Below are 18526 nucleotides of genomic sequence, written 5' to 3' on the forward strand. Positions count from 1 at the left end.
GTAACGGTCCATAAAACAACTTTTGATATATTTTTAGTCGATATAACGATTGAGGGACATAATGCACTTTTGCTATAACAATACATGGTATATTCTTAGAGAGTCTAACTATCGTCAAGTATAATGAACTTGTAATATAACAACTTCTAATCTAACATTAACAGCGTATAACGTACGAGTATATGTGATATAATTATGTTCGATATAACGCTCAGTTGGCATAATGTAGTAAATATTACTACTATTATAACAACCTACGTATTCGAACTTAAGGCAGGTCTCAGTTAGGTACGACGACGAGCGAAGCGAGGAGGAGTGTTAGGTAGAACCGCGACCCTACAGCGCGCGAGCCGAGAGAGCGAAGCGAGCGTGCCGCGGTAGCGGCCGGCGAAGCGCCAGAACCGACTTTTTTTATTACTTTACAAATAAATGTTTTTTAAGTACTGACAAACCTCAACTTATTTTTATACATTAGAATGCATTATACCATAAATACTTATAACAAATATTCATTATATCCAGTAAACGTTATATCGATTAAGCATTATACCCCATGAAAATAGTTATTTTGTTGTCATATCAAAAGTTCATTATACCGCTTAAGTGATTATACACCATGAAATTATATCAAAAGTTGTTATATCTTTTGAAAATATATCAAAAATTGTTATACGGATCATTACACACCCGAGAAAGATGCCCGCAATTTGCGAACTTCGATTTTCGCGGTTATAGCCCTGACCAGGTGTTTAGTCATCTTTTTGCATGTTTTAGGGTTCCGTACCCAAAGGATAAAAACGGGACGATATTATTATACTAAGACTCCGTTGTCTGTCTGTCTGTCACCAGGCTGTAGGTATCTCATGAACCGTGATAGCTAGGCAGTTAAAATCTTCACAGATGATGTATTTCTGTTGCCGCTATAACAACAAAAACTAAAAACAGAATATAATAAATATTTAAGTGGGGCTCTTGGGGCTCCCATTAGTGATGTGCCGTGGGAATTTCCCGGGAACAAGGAATATTCCCATATGGGAAATTACTGGGAAATTTCCCGGTGTTCCCGGGAAAACAGGAGAATATTGAAACAGATTAAGTGTATTACAATTTTAATTAAAGCTAGCTATAACGACAAGTAACTGCGTTTAGTAAAATCAAGTAGCCAAAAACCGTAAAATGCAAAGGGTGCTTCCCAAAAAAAAACTTGGAAAATGGATTTGCTTACAACATTCGACACTTTGGATGTTTCAAAAAAATATATGGCATCACTTTAAGCCTCCGATGTACCTGAATGCGAAGTCAGATCATTTCGAAATTTTCTCCATAGAAATAGATACAATTTTTTTTTTATCTCCAAAAAATGATGGCTACAGATTTTTTTATTAGATATTTTGATAATATAATGCAAAAACATTCACAAGAACCCGTCCTTAACACTCGTATGTAGAAGAATTTCTTGGTAAAAAGCTTACGGAATTCTTATTAGTAAGTACCTAACTTATTTTGACCCTGATTAAACTGTGATGATTTGTATCGATTTTGTTGAATAATGGCGTATTATTGTAAAGAAAAATATTTTGGCCGAGAAATCATTCCCAGCAACTATGGGAAATTTCCGAGGAAGAATGGGAAATTTCCCGGGAAGAATGGGAAATTTCCCGGGAGTATAGGGAATTTTCGTAGGCGGATGAGATACAGTTTATAATGTTTTTAAAAAAAGTTTAAAATGCTAAGTATTGACTGAATTTCTGATAATAAAATAGTATATCTATGCGCCATTTCAAAATTCTCCTACTTTCCCTTCATATGGGAAATTTCCCGGGAACGTTTCCGGGAAATTTCCCACCAAGGGAATTTTCCCGGGAACGGCACATCACTAGCTCCCATACAACAAACGTAATTACTTGCCGTTTTTTGCGTAATGGTACAGAACCCTTCGTGCGCGAGTCCGACTCGCACTTGTTACACATGTTTTTGGTTAGACCAAGAAAAGACTGCAGCGATTTTGATAGCCCACGCGAAACAAGTGTTATTTTAAACGTCAAACTTCTGTGAAATTATGACTTACTTATAAATAACACTTGCACTGCGTGGGTTATTGAAATCGCTGCAGACTTGTCTTCCTCTAACTCTAACGAGGGTTGTTTCCTCGATGTTAGACCGCCACACACATACGAAAGATTAAAGAGACAAACAATGATAATGTAGGTACTTACATTTATTTTTACAATCTACTTACATTCGTTTATTCACCCGCGTGGTATAATCTGAGCGATGTAATTGTATCTATATTGTACGAAAACATTTTACCTTCTTACATACCTAGGTATTTAATTGGCTGCTATTTAACTGATCACCAGATTTAGTAAAATTTAATACCAAAAAAATATATTTTACCACCCTAAAATAATGAATGATCACCAAAATTATAACACCATTTTAATATGAAATGATTACCAATTTTATTACATTTTACTATCCTTTTAAAGGAAATGACACCAAACTAATCATTATTAACCCAAGAATTGTAAATGATTACCAAATTTCAAACCCCATTTTAATGTGAAATGATAACCAAATTTTTACATCTTGCTATCCTATTAAAGAAAATAACACAAAAATAATAATTGTAAACCCCAAAATAGTAAATGACCACCAAAATTAGAACTCCATTTTAATGTAAAATTATAACCAAATTTTTAAATCTTCCCAAGTAACATTTTAGTCCTATAATTTTAGTTTTTATCGCTAAAAGCTTGTATAGACGTCGTATTAAGGTTTCAGAGGTGGCCACCTGTCGTATAAAAGCGCTTGGCAACACCTTTTTGCTCTATAGGCTTATACAGCTAATATATTCTATAAGCAATTGATGTAAATGTTTATTTCATCATTTTATAGAGCCGTTATAGGCGTGTACTATAACAGGTTGTAACAGGCTTATAACCACTATAGAGCAATATTACTGTATAATAGTATTTGGAATCACTTTTATGCAACTAATCTGCGCTATTAAGGTTCCCTGCCAAGCCGCTATAGTTTTGCGTTTTAACAGTGACAAAAACCCAACTATACAACGATTTTAGGATATAGTGGCTTTAGAGATCACTGCTATAGTACATAATACTTCAGTATTTTGCGCTATTAAGGTTCCCTGCAAGCCGCTATAGTTTTGTGTTTTAACAGTGACAAAAACCCAACTATACAACGATTTTAGGATATAGTGGCTTTAGAGATCACTGCTATAGTACATAATACTTTAGTAGTCATATGAACACTATTATAGAACTGTTTTGCTCTATAGTAGCGTTTTTGGGACATATTTATAGCGTTAAAAAGCGCTTTAGTAGTTTTTAAATCCCTATTATATCTCATCGCTGTAAACGTCACAATGACTCTTTTATATCACAAAACTGTTGTATAGTGGTTTTGTTTTTTCTTTTAAAAGGCAACAGCGTTATAGTTGAGTTTTTATGTCTTTTATAAACCGAGTTAGATACATAAAGGTAGAAAACGACTACTTGTAAATGATAAATTTGATCTGTAATGGCTACTTACATCTTGCTTATATAAGTTCAGGCCTAAGCCACATAATGTGGTTCCGTACAAAATATTTTTATATTTTAATTAATTGATAAAAAAGACCCCAGTGATATTGTAGGTGAGATTTATCATCAATGATTTAATACAAGCATAAAATCGTGACGGTTTAGATATTTATCGACATCCATTATTAGCACATTTTTTTTACCAATGACACTGAAAAAGGAAACAACAGTAATGACTACATCTAAATAAATAAAAAATCCTATATCTTTCTAAAGAGTTTGTAGGTGTAACTGGGTCACAGCAAAATTCTTTTGGAACCCTAATTTTAATCATGATGGCGGTGAATATTTCGTCGTAAGTTCTATAGTTAGCCTATAAAAGCGTCGGATTTACTTCTTGGCTGTATAGTAGTAACTATGGTGAATATCATAATATTTTATTAAATTATTTTATTAAAAACATAAATAAATCGAGGGGGCATTTAAAATTCCTCATTAAACTAATACTATTCTAACGGTAAAACTTCCGTCCCATATACTTTTTGCACTAAGGACCGAATTATTCGACATCTAAATGGCGCATATTAATATAAAGTCTTTACTTATCACCATTTTACTTAGTACCGTTTTTGTGAAGTAAACACACAACAAAACCACTCACAACAGTTGATGGAAAACTTGATAGCAAATTTCGTAGTAAAGGAACTATGAATTCTACAATAGTATAAAAAAGCACTATAATACAATTTCAAATACTACTATAGTATAAAACAAGCACTATAATGGAATCTCAAATACCACTATAGTATAAATGAACACTATAATGGCGCACTGACAACAAATTAGCACAAAAGTGATCATCACATCACTTTTATAGACCTAAAACGTCACGACTGACACTGCTACAGGTCTACTATATCACTGAATGGCACATAAGATGCGCCATTTCGGCTTTATACAATCTTCTTTGGTCTTTTATAGGACCTTAGGTGGTATTTGGGAAACGTTCTATCGACTACTATAGAACCACAAATTGTTACTTGGGTTGCTATCCTATTAAAGCAAATTACTCCAAAATAATCATTGAAAACCCAAAAATAGTTTATGACCACCAAAATTGTAACCACATTTTTATTAAAAATGTGCAAATGTTTAATATAATACTATTAAATTAATTAATCCACTTCGTCACCTTTTTCTAGTAGCATTTTATTTCTGTAACAGTCGCAGTTCTAACCTAACTTAACCCATTTTTCTAGTAGCATTTCGTTTCTGTAAGGGTCGCAGTTCAAACCTAATCTAACCCACTTTTCTAGTAGCATTTCTTTTCTGCAAGGGTCGCAGTTCAAACCTAACCTAACCCACTTTTCTAGTAGCATTTCGTTTCTGTATGGGTCGCAGTTAAAACCTAACCTAACCCACTTTTCTAGTAGCATTTCTTTCTGTAAGGGTCGCAGTTCAAACCTAACCTAACCCACTTTTCTAGTAGCATTTCTTTTCTGTAAGGGTCGCAGTTCAAACCTAACCTACTTTTCTAGTAGCATTTATTTTCTGTATGGGTCGAGTTCAAACCTAACCTAACCCACTTTTCTAGTAGCATTTCTTTTCTGTAAGGGTCGCAGTTCAAACCTAACCTAACCCACTTTTCCAGTAGCATTTCTTTTCTGGAAGGGTCGCAGTTCAAACCTAACCTAACCCACTTTTCCAGTAGCATTACTTTTCTGTAAGGGTCGCAGTTCAAACCTAACCTAACCCATTTTTCTAGTAGCATTTGGTTTCTGTAAGGGTCGCATTTCAAACCTAACCTAACCCACTTTTCTGATAGCAGTTTGGTTCTGTAAGGGTCGCAGTTCAAACCTAACCTAACCCACTTTTCTAATAGCATTTCGTTTCTGTATGGGTCGCAGTTCAAACCTAACCTAACCCACTTTTCTAGTAGCATTTCTTTTCTGTATGGGTCGCAGTTGAAACCTAACCTAACCCACTTTTCTAGTAGCAATTCGGTTTTGTGAGGATCGCAGTTCTAACCTAACCTAACCCACTTTTATAGTAGCATTTCGTTTCTGTAAAGGTCGCAGTTCAAACCTAACCTAACCTACTTTTATAGTACCATTTCGTTTCTGTAAGGGTCGCTTTCTAGTAGCATAACGAAATGCTACTAGAAAAGTAGGTTAGGTAGGTATGTGGTGCTGGGTACGGGGGGTTGAGCGGGAGGGGCTAGTAATTTTGGCATCAGTTTACTTTATTTGGTAATATGTATACATTTTTTGGTAATCATAGTGGTTTATTTAGGTGAAAATATCGCATTAATTTGGTCTTCAAGATTTGGTGATCATTCATGATTTTTGGTGGTCATTCAATATATTTGGTATTTGAATACAATTTGAAGGGCAGTCGTAATTAAAACGGTGGTACTTTTGTATTTTTAGGCCTTATTTTTTTGGGGTTCAGTAATTTTTTTTGGTAAGCATGTTTTTTTTATTTAGGGTACCAAAGTATTTTTTGGTGGTCATTATATTTGTAGCCTATTTAATTTAGGAATCTTCACAGTCTGCAGCGGCAATTCGCCTATCAAAAATTCCATTGTGAGATGATACTAAAATACTACGAAACCACAAATATATATCAGCCATTGTAGATTCTGCCATCTTGTGGGCTAAATTCGAAGCATAAACTTGACATTTACACTTCGCGCCAATAAACAGGGCACCTGTGCTGCCCCCTATAGTTTATGCACGTACCCTATGGCTGTTACGGATTAAATGTGTTGTGGGCAGAATACTTAGTTGCACATCTTTTGTTTTAGCCATGGGTAACACAATGACATACATATATTCTTTCTCTGGCGTCCATATGCCTACTAGGATATCCCAACCTTGATTCTATTTGTCTGAAAACATTTTTCCTTTTCATTCTTTCAGGTGTAATGATCCTGGTCCACGGTGACGACCGCGGTCTGGTGTTGCCTCCCCGTGTAGCCGACATTCAAGTAATCGTGGTGCCTTGTGGCATCACAGCCAGCACCAGTAACGAGGATCGTCAGAAGCTGATGGACGAGTGCAGCAAACTGGTTGGAGAGCTGGTGGCCGCTGGCATCAAGTCTGAGGGAGATTTCAGGGATAACTATTCGCCTGGATGGAAGTTCAACCATTGGGAGCTTAAGGTAAGCTAGCTACTTTACTGCTGTACCATTCAACATTATGGCCTCACAGACCTCACAGTACCATCACTTACACTGTTAACTAACTGACAGTTCGCAATCCTTATAGGCTACTTCCCTACTAGTCAAATCAGCTTCTTTTTTAGAACTGTCAAAACGATTTGCTAATATGGAATTTATATGAAAACGAGTATAGTGATGTCACGGTCGACTCACCGACTTTTTCAATCAGATTTATTAAATAGAAATTGTGTTTAAAAATAACTGCTATGTATGTTTTACTAATAATTACCTGATGCTTTATATCGGGCACAGTGTGAAGTAATTTATTTTATGTAGAGGAAACGTCCCTATTACAAAAGGCATAACGTCCACCGATGGACAGTCAGAGTTTTACTGTTTGTACTATGTCTAATAGCTTCTTCCTTTATTAAAATCCTTATTAAGGATTACCTACTAGCGCTGGCGCTAGGCCGGGAAAACGCTAGATTGAAGAAGATTAAGGATTACCTACTGTAGCCAGCTGGTGTCAGTTTCATCTCACGTTTGTACCAATCTTTTTCCATCAGGGTGTTCCAGTCCGCGTGGAGCTAGGGCCCAAAGACCTGGCGAAGGGCGAGCTGGTAGCGGTCAGAAGACTCACGGGAGAGAAGCTCACGTTAAAGCGGGTCACGGCTCCTAAGGATCTAACCGATCTGCTCGAGAGGACGCATCATGAGATGTTGGCCAAGTGAGTATTTTCTTATCAAGTTGACAGTAGTTACGTTGGCAGTGGTATTATACTATCCTATGTGGGAGCCAAAGACCTGGCGAAGGGCGAGCTGGTAGCGGTCAGAAGACTCACGGGAGAGAAGCTCACGTTCAAACGAGGCACGGCTCCTAAGGATCTGACCGATCTGCTTGAGAGGACGCATCATGAGATGTTCGCCAAGTGAGTATTGGAGTTAAGTTAATAACATGTAGTTAGTACAATGATTTACACACTATGCTAAACAGACAACGGCCGAAAATAGTGTATCTAGTCCAAAACGCGATAAGACGAATGGGGACGACCGGTTCTCCATACAAACGTAGTTTATATACGTTATTTCAGTATAAGTACACAGTTATACAATGCATACACAGAAAAAAAAAAGACTTATAACTAACTTGTTCACTGTAACTACACTGAAAAAGGTGAACACTCAGCATAATGCCAGGTCCTACTGGAGTAGTACCTGACGCTGGTCTTCCGTGTGTAATATATGAGGATAATTATGTAAGAGGGTAGAACCAATTCTCGACGACAGATTAATGTATACTTACATATCATCACTCTCTTTCAATAAATGGTTGTTACCAAGTGGACGCGTTCCTGGATAGCCAGTGCATCTTAAAATACTTCACCGTGTTACGCCTTTTCATATGACATTTTGCTCCCTTGTGACATGACACCAATCTAGTACCTATTTAATGTTATTTGCAGGGCAACGAAAGAGCGCGATGAGCGGCTATCATCGGTGACCAAGTGGGAAGACTTCACGGCGGCGCTCGAGAGGAAGCATATCCTGCTCGCGCCGTTCTGCGGGGAAATACCGTGCGAGGATAATATCAAGAACGACAGCGCTAGGTACATTTACCCTATTAGGACCAAGGCCTAGACAAGTGACAATCGTTGAAAAAACGCCACTCGAAACGTAAATAATATACATCGTTAGTATCGCGATACAGGCGATATGTAGTGAACGAAACGCAACTGTCACTCTAATATGGAAGAGTGATAGAGAGACAAAGCGATTCGATGGCGAAGCGCAAGCGATCGTCACCTTGACTAGGCCTACTGCATCGCTACAGCCACGATTCAGCATCAATACAGTATCGATATTATCGCGATGTAGTCTGCCTGTCTGAGCCAGCACAGCCGCGGCAATTTGTGTACTCTAATCTGACTCAACTGTTCTAAAACCACTAAGTTGGGAAGCGAGAATGATTACCTACTATACATAAAAATTCCAAGTCACAGGCTTATTATCTGGAATATCTGGCTGGCTCTTATCTGGTCCATCAGATATCCACCAGATATGGTTATTCAGCGTGGCAATGCAGCTAGCAGTTATTTGGGACGTTTGGGGCCAAGCAGTTGGGGGCTTAATTGTTAGAATAGCAGTTTTTTGTTTGTTTGGGCTTATTATTACAAATTTATTTGACAGGACGGATGACGACTCGACCACGGACGTGAAGGCCCCCGCCATGGGCGCCAAGTCGCTCTGCATCCCGTTCCAGCCGCCGCGCGCGCTCACCGCGGCCGACCGCTGCATACACCCGGCGTGCAACAACAAGCCCAAGATGATCACGCTCTTCGGACGTAGCTACTAGCTACTAACCCATATTAACAGATTAAGTTCAAGTTTTATATTCAGCGAATAAATTATTGACAATATTATTATAGTTGTTTCAAAGTCCCATCCGTGCATCCAATTCGCAGCCTGATGGTGCTAAGACACCATCACTTTACACTTTAACAGCCTCCTAGCCTAGTCGGTAGTGACCCTACCTATGAAGCAGGAGGTCTCGGGTACGAATTCTGGTAAGGGCATTTATTTGTGTGCTTATCACAAATATTTGTTTTTGAGTTATGGATGTTTTCTATGTATATAAGTATTATATATATCGTCGTCTAGTTCCCACAACACAAGCCTTATTGAGCTTACTGTGGACTAGGTCGATCTGTGTAAGATTGACCTATAATATTTATTTATTTACTTTTAGTGACAGGCACCCCATTTCCTATACAAAATTGATACACCTAGCATGTTCTTGCCTGTTAAAGCATCAGCTGTAGGCCATGATCCTTACTATACTCTTCGGGCATGTCACAGCACAGCTGCGACTTGCAAATTTTTCAAAATGGTAGGGCCATGGAGGTATGCACGGTCTAGACACTCTAGACTAATACTCACAGTACGACTAGTTTAACACGTTCACTGTGGGAGGGGGTTAAAGACCCCATGCAAAATATGGTTAATACAAGTTACACTAATGGGGTGGCAACTGTCAAAGGTTTGCATAGATGGTGCCGTCATAGCTTGCCCCTTTTTCTATGAGATTTGGCTTAAAGGGCCAGCCCATGCATGGCATAAAATTCTATTAAAAAAACAAAAATTTGACACAATTCTAGGGATTTTTAGGACATTTTAGGACAGGGCAAGCTATGCTGGCGCCATCTGCTAAATACTTCAACCAGCCAACCGCATTGCCATAGCGGTGTTAATATTTGATGAGAACAAGAGAATCTTAATGGGAAAAAGGTGTAAACAAAACCTGTCCTATTTTATTAAAAAGACAAGAAGAAAAAGTTAGAAAATAATTTATTTTTATTACCAGATAATTTATTATTTGCATATAACCAAAATGTTCCTTAAAACACACTTATTAAATAACCTTTTTTTCATTAGGTAACATAACATCTTTGATGAATGTTACTTTATTATCAACAATAGTCAACGAATTGTAGACATCAATAACAAAAAATCTATGTACTATTCCTAAACTGAAGAAGTCAGAATAATACAGTTTAGTCCATACAGATGTGGGCAAAGATTCCAAAAGTTAAGATAGGGCCCCATTCATATAATGCTGAGTGAACATGTCCAAATGCGATTTATGCACCAACAAACTGGCACCACTTCATAGTGACTGTAAGGCGGCTATCTTTATAAAGTAATATGATATTGATAAATATATAAGTCAATGAATGTAGTAGGTTAGTAATTTAGAATTTAATAATAATATGCAAATGTATATAGGCATATTTATGACTGTGGGACACTCCAGTAACTTTCTAGTAACTCACAATCAGTTTATAGTTAAAGAGATCACAGATAATAGTCATTTAAATTTATTTTCAGTTTAATCATTATTTCCTTGAGTGAACTTCTGTATATTTTCTTCAAGTAGCTCTATTCTCCTCTTCTTAGTATTCAATATCTGAACAAACTTCCCATACAATACAGACTCTAAAGTGGTCTTGATGTCTACATATTTCTCCATTTCCTGCTTGCATTTATTTAGCTCCCCGGTCAATATGTTGGCCTTCTCATTAAAATCCGATATGGCTTTCTGTAAACTCTTATTTTCATCCAATAAGAAATCTATCAAAACGTCTTTGGACTCAGGAGTATCCAGTTTCAAGGACACCGATCCGTGGATTCTAGTAGCAGTGGAACCTATAAATTTCTTCTTCCAAACGAACGTTGCCTCATCATCGCCGGTCTCACTAAAAGCGTAGGTACAATCATCACTGTCACCTTTTAAACTCTGCTCAACATTTTTCAAGTATTCTGGTTTAGTTTCGTCAAAATACTGCCTGTATTTCTCAGCAAACTCGACAGAAAACCGTCCGGACCAAGTGCGTTCTCCTTCGTACAGTTTTAAGCGAAAAACGTCCGTTTCGTTATCTTTCCACGACACTTTTATGTAAATATTTCGACCATTTATGTATAATTTTGTAACGAATGCATTATTTCGTTCATTTTGATCCATTTTTATAACATTTTAGTAGTGCTATGCTATTATTATGAAAAAATTTTGCATGTGATTGAATCTATTGACAGTGACATTGACGTTGACGCGTTGACGTAAAACCTGTTTAACCCATAGATATAATATTTAACCTCTTAAGCCGTCTACAGACGGTGCAACAAATGGCATCCGATTTTAAATATAGTCTGGCTCAGGATATCATTTCAAACAAAGACAGAAAATCATACCAGTGGCCTATTTTATAAAGCTACAAGTTACAATTTACAAGCGGAAGTCTCTTTCTAACCCTATGTGTTAGAACGAGACTTCCGCTTGTAAATTGTAACTTGTAGCTTTATAAAATAGGCCACAGTTAGTACTTAGGCTAGTGCCTAGCACCCAAAAGATAGGGACGAGTATTATTTTCCTGGTTTTTACTGACTGACAAGTTGTGTTTGCAAGACTATAATTCCCGGTTAAGCAAGAGCAATGAATTTAATTGATTGATCCAATGCAGCATTGTATTGTAAATATAATAGTATGCAATCACCGCTGGCCATTAACGGCACACTTTTGCGATTTATCGGCACAACAGAGTGAGATGAAATGAATTGAAATGATAGAATGAAACAAAAGTTTTTTGAACTCGTTCGTAAATAGCTTTTTGTAGATACTAAGGACCAAAGAATATAATACTCACTAGGAGAAGAACGATAACTCCATACAAAAAAATGTCCCTTTCAAAAGTTCGTTTATACTATTAGGTCATTACCTATGAAATTGGCGTTTTGTTCGGAGAATTTCAACGAAACACGAATTTCCATACAATTAATTTTGCGGATATTTTTTTGATGGCTAATTCAAACCAAACAAAATTTTTCCAGTAATTTTTGACACCTTTAAGGTATGTTTTCAATATCTCCATTTCTTGAAAATTGGTACCATTAGAAAAATATAAGTAATTTTAATACTCGAACCGACAGCACATGAAAAGACCTATTTTCAAGGCTTAATTCTGAACACTTAACAATAAAAAATAACAATTAATTGCTGTCAAGCAGTTTGGCGAAATCATATTGTAGTTTTATTGTAATTGTGTATGTACTTTTGTAAAAAAAAAAAACTAGGATCAGACTTATATCTATGAACAAAAACGCCAATTTCATAGGTAAGGACCTAATACTAGCGCTCTGGTAGGATACCATTGTAATTAGAATTGACAACTCGTTTAGCCTAGCGGGTATTGGCAGTAATCCAGTTCTGGAAGCTAATGGTCCTGGGTTCGAATCCCGGAGAGGGAATTTCTTTTTGTATTTTTTTCTTTTTTGTTGGGGTCAGGTTTTTAAGAGCCCATCAACATGCACACTAGCGCCACTACTGAATACATTAAACTAGTTTTTATGTTACTGGATTCGTCAATCTACCCGTCCAAAGTTAAAACGGCCGTTTTTGTTTTGAGCACATAGATCGACGAATCCAGCAACTTAAATACTAGTTTGATGTATTCAAAAGGTACTTAAATACACAATACAGTCCGTAGCGGCCCCTTTTTTAAATTTAAATAATCACGATTATTTAGCAGTGGCGCTAGTGTGCACGTTGTTGGGCTCTTAAATTAGCATATCACAAATAAATAAAAAAATACGTTAAAAGATAATGATTAGGTACTATATTTAGAAATTCGTCAAATATAAAAGGTAACAAAAAGTTACGTATTAAGATATAAATATTTTCATTCCTATTAGCATTACTGTATATATGTTAGGAGTAATACATATGAATACATACATTGATATGGCAAATGGTTACATGTTGTTATTACATCTATCCGGTTATCGGACATTTTCTGCTTCACAGCTCCGCGCGGCGTTCTTGATCACCGGGAAACTAGTCTGGATATGCGGCAGATACGTGCCCTTTGAGCTTTTTCCAAGAAATCATATGACGGCCCAGGATTATAATATATTATTATCTCACGCTCAAGCCATCAATTTGATTGATTCAATTTCTAAAACAAAATAGTCACAAATTAAACAATATAATCTAACTTCCTAATTACTAACGTCGCTAATTCCTAGGGTCTAAATTTACCAGCTCAAACAATGTGAAGTTTTACATCTATGATGAATTTTGATTATAATTTCGGACGCGATATAACGTCCGCGGGTTTACGGGGATAGTAAGATTAAATTATTATATTTGAATTTGGTAATTTAGTACGCTCATTTTTATTTAAATATTAATATATTTCTTACCTTGCCTTGAAATTATCGCTGTTTCTGGTTTCCACACACATTAGGGCTTTTCATAATCCGGATAAGAATTGTTGATAAAGTCGCCATTCCCGGATACAGCAAGGAAGGAAGAGAGACAACGGTTTAATTTTAACTAAGCCTGTCTGTGCGAAGACGCATTTAGATATGTTGCTCGTACATATGAATAGTTTTTATTTTAAAAAATTAATAGGAACCTAAATAAATATATTTCAAGTGAATAAATCGTTTTATATGAAAACTGATATGATATTTTTGCGTTAAATTACTTTACTGACAGCATTGACATTACAGACTTTTGTAATGACCTATGTTCTTACCGGCCAGGCCCAAATCAAGGCCTATCAAAGAGGCCTATTGACAAAGTTTTTTTTTTAATTTTATTAAGGAGGGTAGAGGCACGTCTACCCTTCGTAGATTTTATGAACATAGACAAAGACAAACTGAAATATAATAGATAACAATTTACATATATCAAAATATAAATAATAATTTACATATGACTACTTCATAAAATACAAATCAAAAAATATTTGATAAAATAATTTCATTTGTTCCTAGAAATCGTATAGACAAAGCCAGTTCTAGCAATGTTGCTGTAGTAAAATATTTTTATGTTAATTACTGGCAATCTCGTCTGGGAACGGACAACACATATACAATTTTGAAGGGTCACATCGTTTCAAGGAAGTCAATAGGCCTTGCTAAGGACATATACTGAAGAAATTAAAAGACGTAAACCTCTGTATGTATTGTCGTTTAACCTTTTGTCCTGATATTGATAACTTGATAAGTTGGACAACCGAGCAAGCGAAAGATTCCAAAATTGAACCACAAGTGAAGGGGCTAGTTCCATAAGTGGAATTTTGAGCGTTGTGAGGGTTTCAAGGCATGGGGTTAAACAAACTTTGCTACCAGTTTTTTACCACACCAAAAAAAGGAACACGTATAATATTCATAAAATATGAAAAAAAAACATTCTTTATTAGACATTAAAAAAAAAAACTTTGCAGACATTACCCGTTACAAAATACAGCAAAAAGTTCTTGTTATAGCAAACTACAGTTTCTATTTCCCGTTAATGAATTCGTACATTTTAAGTAATATGTTTTTCGACTTTACCCATTTCGAATTACCAAGTAAACTGTAGACCAAATATACTTGTATTTTTGCTCAAAAACGCCCATTAGTGTCAGTACTGTAATTTCTTTGGCAGGGTTTATGTTAAAACTCCGAGCGCCATTCGTGAGCTTCTCGAGTTGAAGAACCCTGTGGTAATGTATTACATGAACACTAAAGAAAGCTTAGGTGCAAAAACTAACGCTTGCTAACGCTATCCAATTGGAAATGAGGACTTTAATGATAAGGAGGTGTTACCATCTTTTTTTATCGCATTTTTAACAGTCTCAATCAGTCTCAATCCTTACTAGTGTGGACGTGGTTAAATTTTTGGATGCCGATTGTACAATATGCTTAAATTACCTAATGCTTGAAAATCAATCCTTAATTTTTTGTGAATGAATCTTACTCAAACGATTAATAAATAGTTTGGTGTCAGCGCACACTGCATTCGAAGTCTTGAATGAATCCACATCAGATTTTTTAACACGAATTGTGTTTAAAAATTTACTACAAAGTGCTTTCTCCATCTCAATTTTTAAATTGAAAAATTCTTGAGTGTCTTTTAAGCACGTTTCATAGTCTGATTTAACTGTGTTATACTCAGTTTTGAGTTTATTTACTTTATATTTTAGTTGCTTATTTAAAGTCAAAAGAACTTCTATCAAATCTGGACGAGTATTGTTTGAAGAGGTATGCAATTCAACTGGCATGAATCCTCGAATTATCATCACATCTCGTTTATTTTGTTTTAATCCGTTTGGAACTTTTTGTTTCCAATAGAAAAACCCGTCCTTAAGTTCATAGTAGTAATCTTTTCTCCTTTCAGATAAACATCGTTTTATGCTGGAATAATATTCCTCCTCGGTCATGTTAAATTTTTTACTGAAGGTCGCTAGTCTGTTGTAGGAAAATTTGCCTTTCCATACAACATCTGAATGATATAGATTTAGTTTGAATGAATTTTCAAGCCAACCGATCATCACATACCATCGTCTACCATCGATTTCTAATGGTGTTATAGTAATAGCATCATCTAAATCCATTGACTTGTTGTAGTAAATGTGGGTCAGGTTTTTGTTTTGGATATTTTTGGAATTGGTATGGTCTATTTCATTCTCATGATTTTACGCATTCTTATAAATTATTTATTAAAGACAACAAGAAAGTGACAAGTGCCAGACTGTCATTCTTTTGATAATGACTACTTACCATCTACTTAACTATACATATATTATTATACTCTTTGGTGACTACGGAGTTGCAGTAGAGACAAAAAGTCTATGTAAGTATGTATTATATGCGTTCTTAATGCCAATGCGTGGTCTAGTCTAGAGGAAAAATCACAATCCGTAGTGAACTAGTCACATCATTCTAAGGAAGTCAATAGGCCTTGGCATGGTATAATAATATACTCCGCCTGGTACTCTATTCCGAGATTCGCGTATGACCTAACTGACACGGGCCTACGTCATCATGCTGTTTACAGGTTCTCAAACTTTGAAATGTGGGAGAATTGTAACCAACGGTGAAAATTATTTTAACGGCATTAATTTTAAGTTATTCATGTACTTAGAAACATAGTAAAATAAAACAAATCGAATGTATTAAATTAAACTTTATTTATCTATACATGACAAACGTTTGAAAAACTAATTCACAGTTACACATTAATTACCAAGCTTACGACGTGAAAAGTTTGGAAAACACTGCGACTGCTGACACTGAGCAAGAAGGAAATAACAATTAACACGCGTTCGACAAGGATGACGGTCAGGGCATGAAGTTATCTAGATCCGAATTGTCAAATGTGACAGCGCTATCCTGTGTTGCCAGTAATGTAAACAGAATTACCCGAACGTCTGAAATTTCTTTCGTGAATCGGAAGATATTGCTAACGAATAATTAAAAATGACGTGTTATTGTAAAATTTAAGATAAAATACATATAAATGAAAATTATAAACTTATAAAGAAATATTTTAACTTATTAACCATAGGTATAATGTACCCATGTAACATGTTATGTTGAAATAAAGTGGCAATGTTATTGTGACGTAGGCCCGTGTCACTCTGGGAATAGAAGACCATGTTTTATTAGACCATGGGCCTTGGTAGTGAAATTGACAGTCTACCCATTACCCGGTCTACCCCGTTCAAACGTTTAAACTTTAAGCGGGCATTACATTACCTATACAATTTGCAGAGCGCTAATTAAGTGTTGCTCGGCGAGATAAAAAAGAGCTTGTTCATTACACTACACTAGCTAGCGACGCTAGTTAGTGTCTTATTTTCATTTCAGCAGTGATCATCGTTCGAATCGAACGTCGCGTTTCGGTGGAATTCTTTGTACATTTCGAGAAGCACTTTGTTACCATAATTTCTAATGTCTTTGTTTTTGTAATCTTTATGTTTTTTATCCCATAAAAATGGTATGTCTTTATAAAGTTCATGATTGAAGAAGAAGATTTTAGCAGTAGGTACTTCCTTTCCTTTTCTCTAATCTGTAGCTGCGTCATTTTGAACTGAAATGCAATAACTAAAACAATAAAACATCCATCATACGCGTGTTCGAGTGCGTCGGTGGCGTGCCGACAACTGACCTTACACAGTAAGCGCTGAGCGCGCTCATGGTCTAATAAAACATGGTCTTCTATTCCCAGAGTGACACGGGGCTACGTCACAATAACATTGCCACTTTATTTCAACATAACATGTTACATGGGTACATTATACCTATGGTTAATAAGTTAAAATATTTCTTTATAATTTTATAATTTTCATTTATATGTATTTTATCTTAAATTTTACAATAACACGTCATTTTTAATTATTCGTTTGCAATATCTTCCGATTCACAAAAGAAATTTCAGACGTTCGGGTAATTCTGTTTACATTACTGGCAACACAGGATAGCGCTGTCACATTTGACAATTCGGATCTAGATAACTTCATGCCCTGACCGTCATCCTTGTCGAACGCGTGTTAATTGTTATTTCCTTCTCGCTCAGTGTCAGCAGTCGCAGTGTTTTCCAAACTTTTCACGTCGTAAGCTTGGTAATTAATGTGTAACTGTGAATTAGTTTTTCAAACGTTTGTCTTGTATAGATAAATTAAGTTTAATTTAATACATTAGATTTGTTCTATTTTACTATGTTTCTACATGAATAACTTAAAATTAATGCCGTTAAAATAATTTTCACCGTTGGTTAAAATTCTCCCACATTTTAAAGTTTGAGAACCTGTAAACAGCATGATGACGTAGGCCCGTGTCAGTTAGGTCATACGCGAATCTCGGAATAGAGTACCAGGCGGAGTATATTATTATACCATGAGCGCGCTAAAACCATTTAAGCCCCCATTGCACGGGAGCTTTTTCAACGCGCGTTAAAAAAGCGCTTGAATCTGTCTGCACTCTAAATTCGATTTAATGACCAAGGCTTAAAGTCGAAAATTCAACAACGTTTGATAAAAAGCGCCACCGCTGTCGTGTGAATACATACATGGTTGTCCATTTGTGTCATTCAAATGCTTTTTTAACGCGCGTTGAAAAAGCTGCCGTGCGAACGGGGCCTTACTCTACCTATATTACTTACTCTTTGCCTTACTCTATGCGTTCTAGTGCGCTAGATACCGTTAGTGCGGCAGAGCACATGCGATCGCACTAGATTGGGTCACTAACTGGCTAACTGTCTTTACACTATACTAAATTAGTGCGCTAACTCAGCTAGCGCACTGCAAATTGTATAATGTCATTTTTTTTTCGTCCATCAGGACAGGCTAAAGCTCTAAGCCATACTGCCTAGTCATAAGTAAATTTTTTGTCTTTTCAGTAAGTTCAATCCGGTAAACGTCTTCCGATCCGAAGGTCAATTCCTATAGTAATGTCTCCAGTAGTCTTCATTTTCAAAATACTTTAAGTAAAAGCGT

General features: G+C 36.1%; 3 protein-coding genes across 3 annotated transcripts in view; 1 reads left to right on the forward strand and 2 right to left on the reverse strand.

Annotated features, from left to right (window-relative positions):
* Window positions 1-9127, forward strand: part of LOC134799152 (bifunctional glutamate/proline--tRNA ligase) — a 102709-nt gene extending 93582 nt beyond the window's left edge. Inside the window, exons 28-31 of the mRNA XM_063771559.1 lie at window positions 6467-6708; window positions 7275-7435; window positions 8171-8314; window positions 8895-9127. Coding sequence (XP_063627629.1) covers window positions 6467-6708; window positions 7275-7435; window positions 8171-8314; window positions 8895-9060 — 713 coding nt within the window. The 3' untranslated portion in view covers window positions 9061-9127. The remainder of the gene's footprint in view (window positions 1-6466; window positions 6709-7274; window positions 7436-8170; window positions 8315-8894) is intronic.
* A 980-nt stretch (window positions 9128-10107) lies between these two features.
* LOC134799255 (DNA repair protein XRCC4-like) lies at window positions 10108-11273 on the reverse strand. The gene has a single exon (XM_063771634.1). The coding sequence runs from the start codon at window positions 11224-11226 to the stop codon at window positions 10594-10596; it is 633 nt and encodes a 210-aa protein (XP_063627704.1). The 5' UTR covers window positions 11227-11273; the 3' UTR covers window positions 10108-10593.
* A 3699-nt stretch (window positions 11274-14972) lies between these two features.
* LOC134799256 (uncharacterized) lies at window positions 14973-15764 on the reverse strand. Its single transcript, XM_063771635.1, has one exon. It carries the CDS (start codon window positions 15641-15643, stop codon window positions 14975-14977), a length of 669 nt encoding a protein of 222 aa, XP_063627705.1. The 5' UTR covers window positions 15644-15764; the 3' UTR covers window positions 14973-14974.
* Between the last annotated feature and the right edge of the window lie 2762 nt (window positions 15765-18526).

The sequence above is a fragment of the Cydia splendana genome, chromosome 18 (genome assembly GCF_910591565.1).
Source record: "Cydia splendana chromosome 18, ilCydSple1.2, whole genome shotgun sequence".
Classification (NCBI taxonomy): Eukaryota; Metazoa; Arthropoda; class Insecta; order Lepidoptera; family Tortricidae; genus Cydia; species Cydia splendana.

Excerpts from the sequence above, each read along its gene's own strand:
- LOC134799255 (XM_063771634.1), bottom strand. The coding sequence starts at position 11,226 with ATGGATCAAAATGAACGAAATAATGCATTCGTTACAAAATTATACATA.
- LOC134799256 (XM_063771635.1), bottom strand. The coding sequence starts at position 15,643 with ATGGATTTAGATGATGCTATTACTATAACACCATTAGAAATCGATGGT.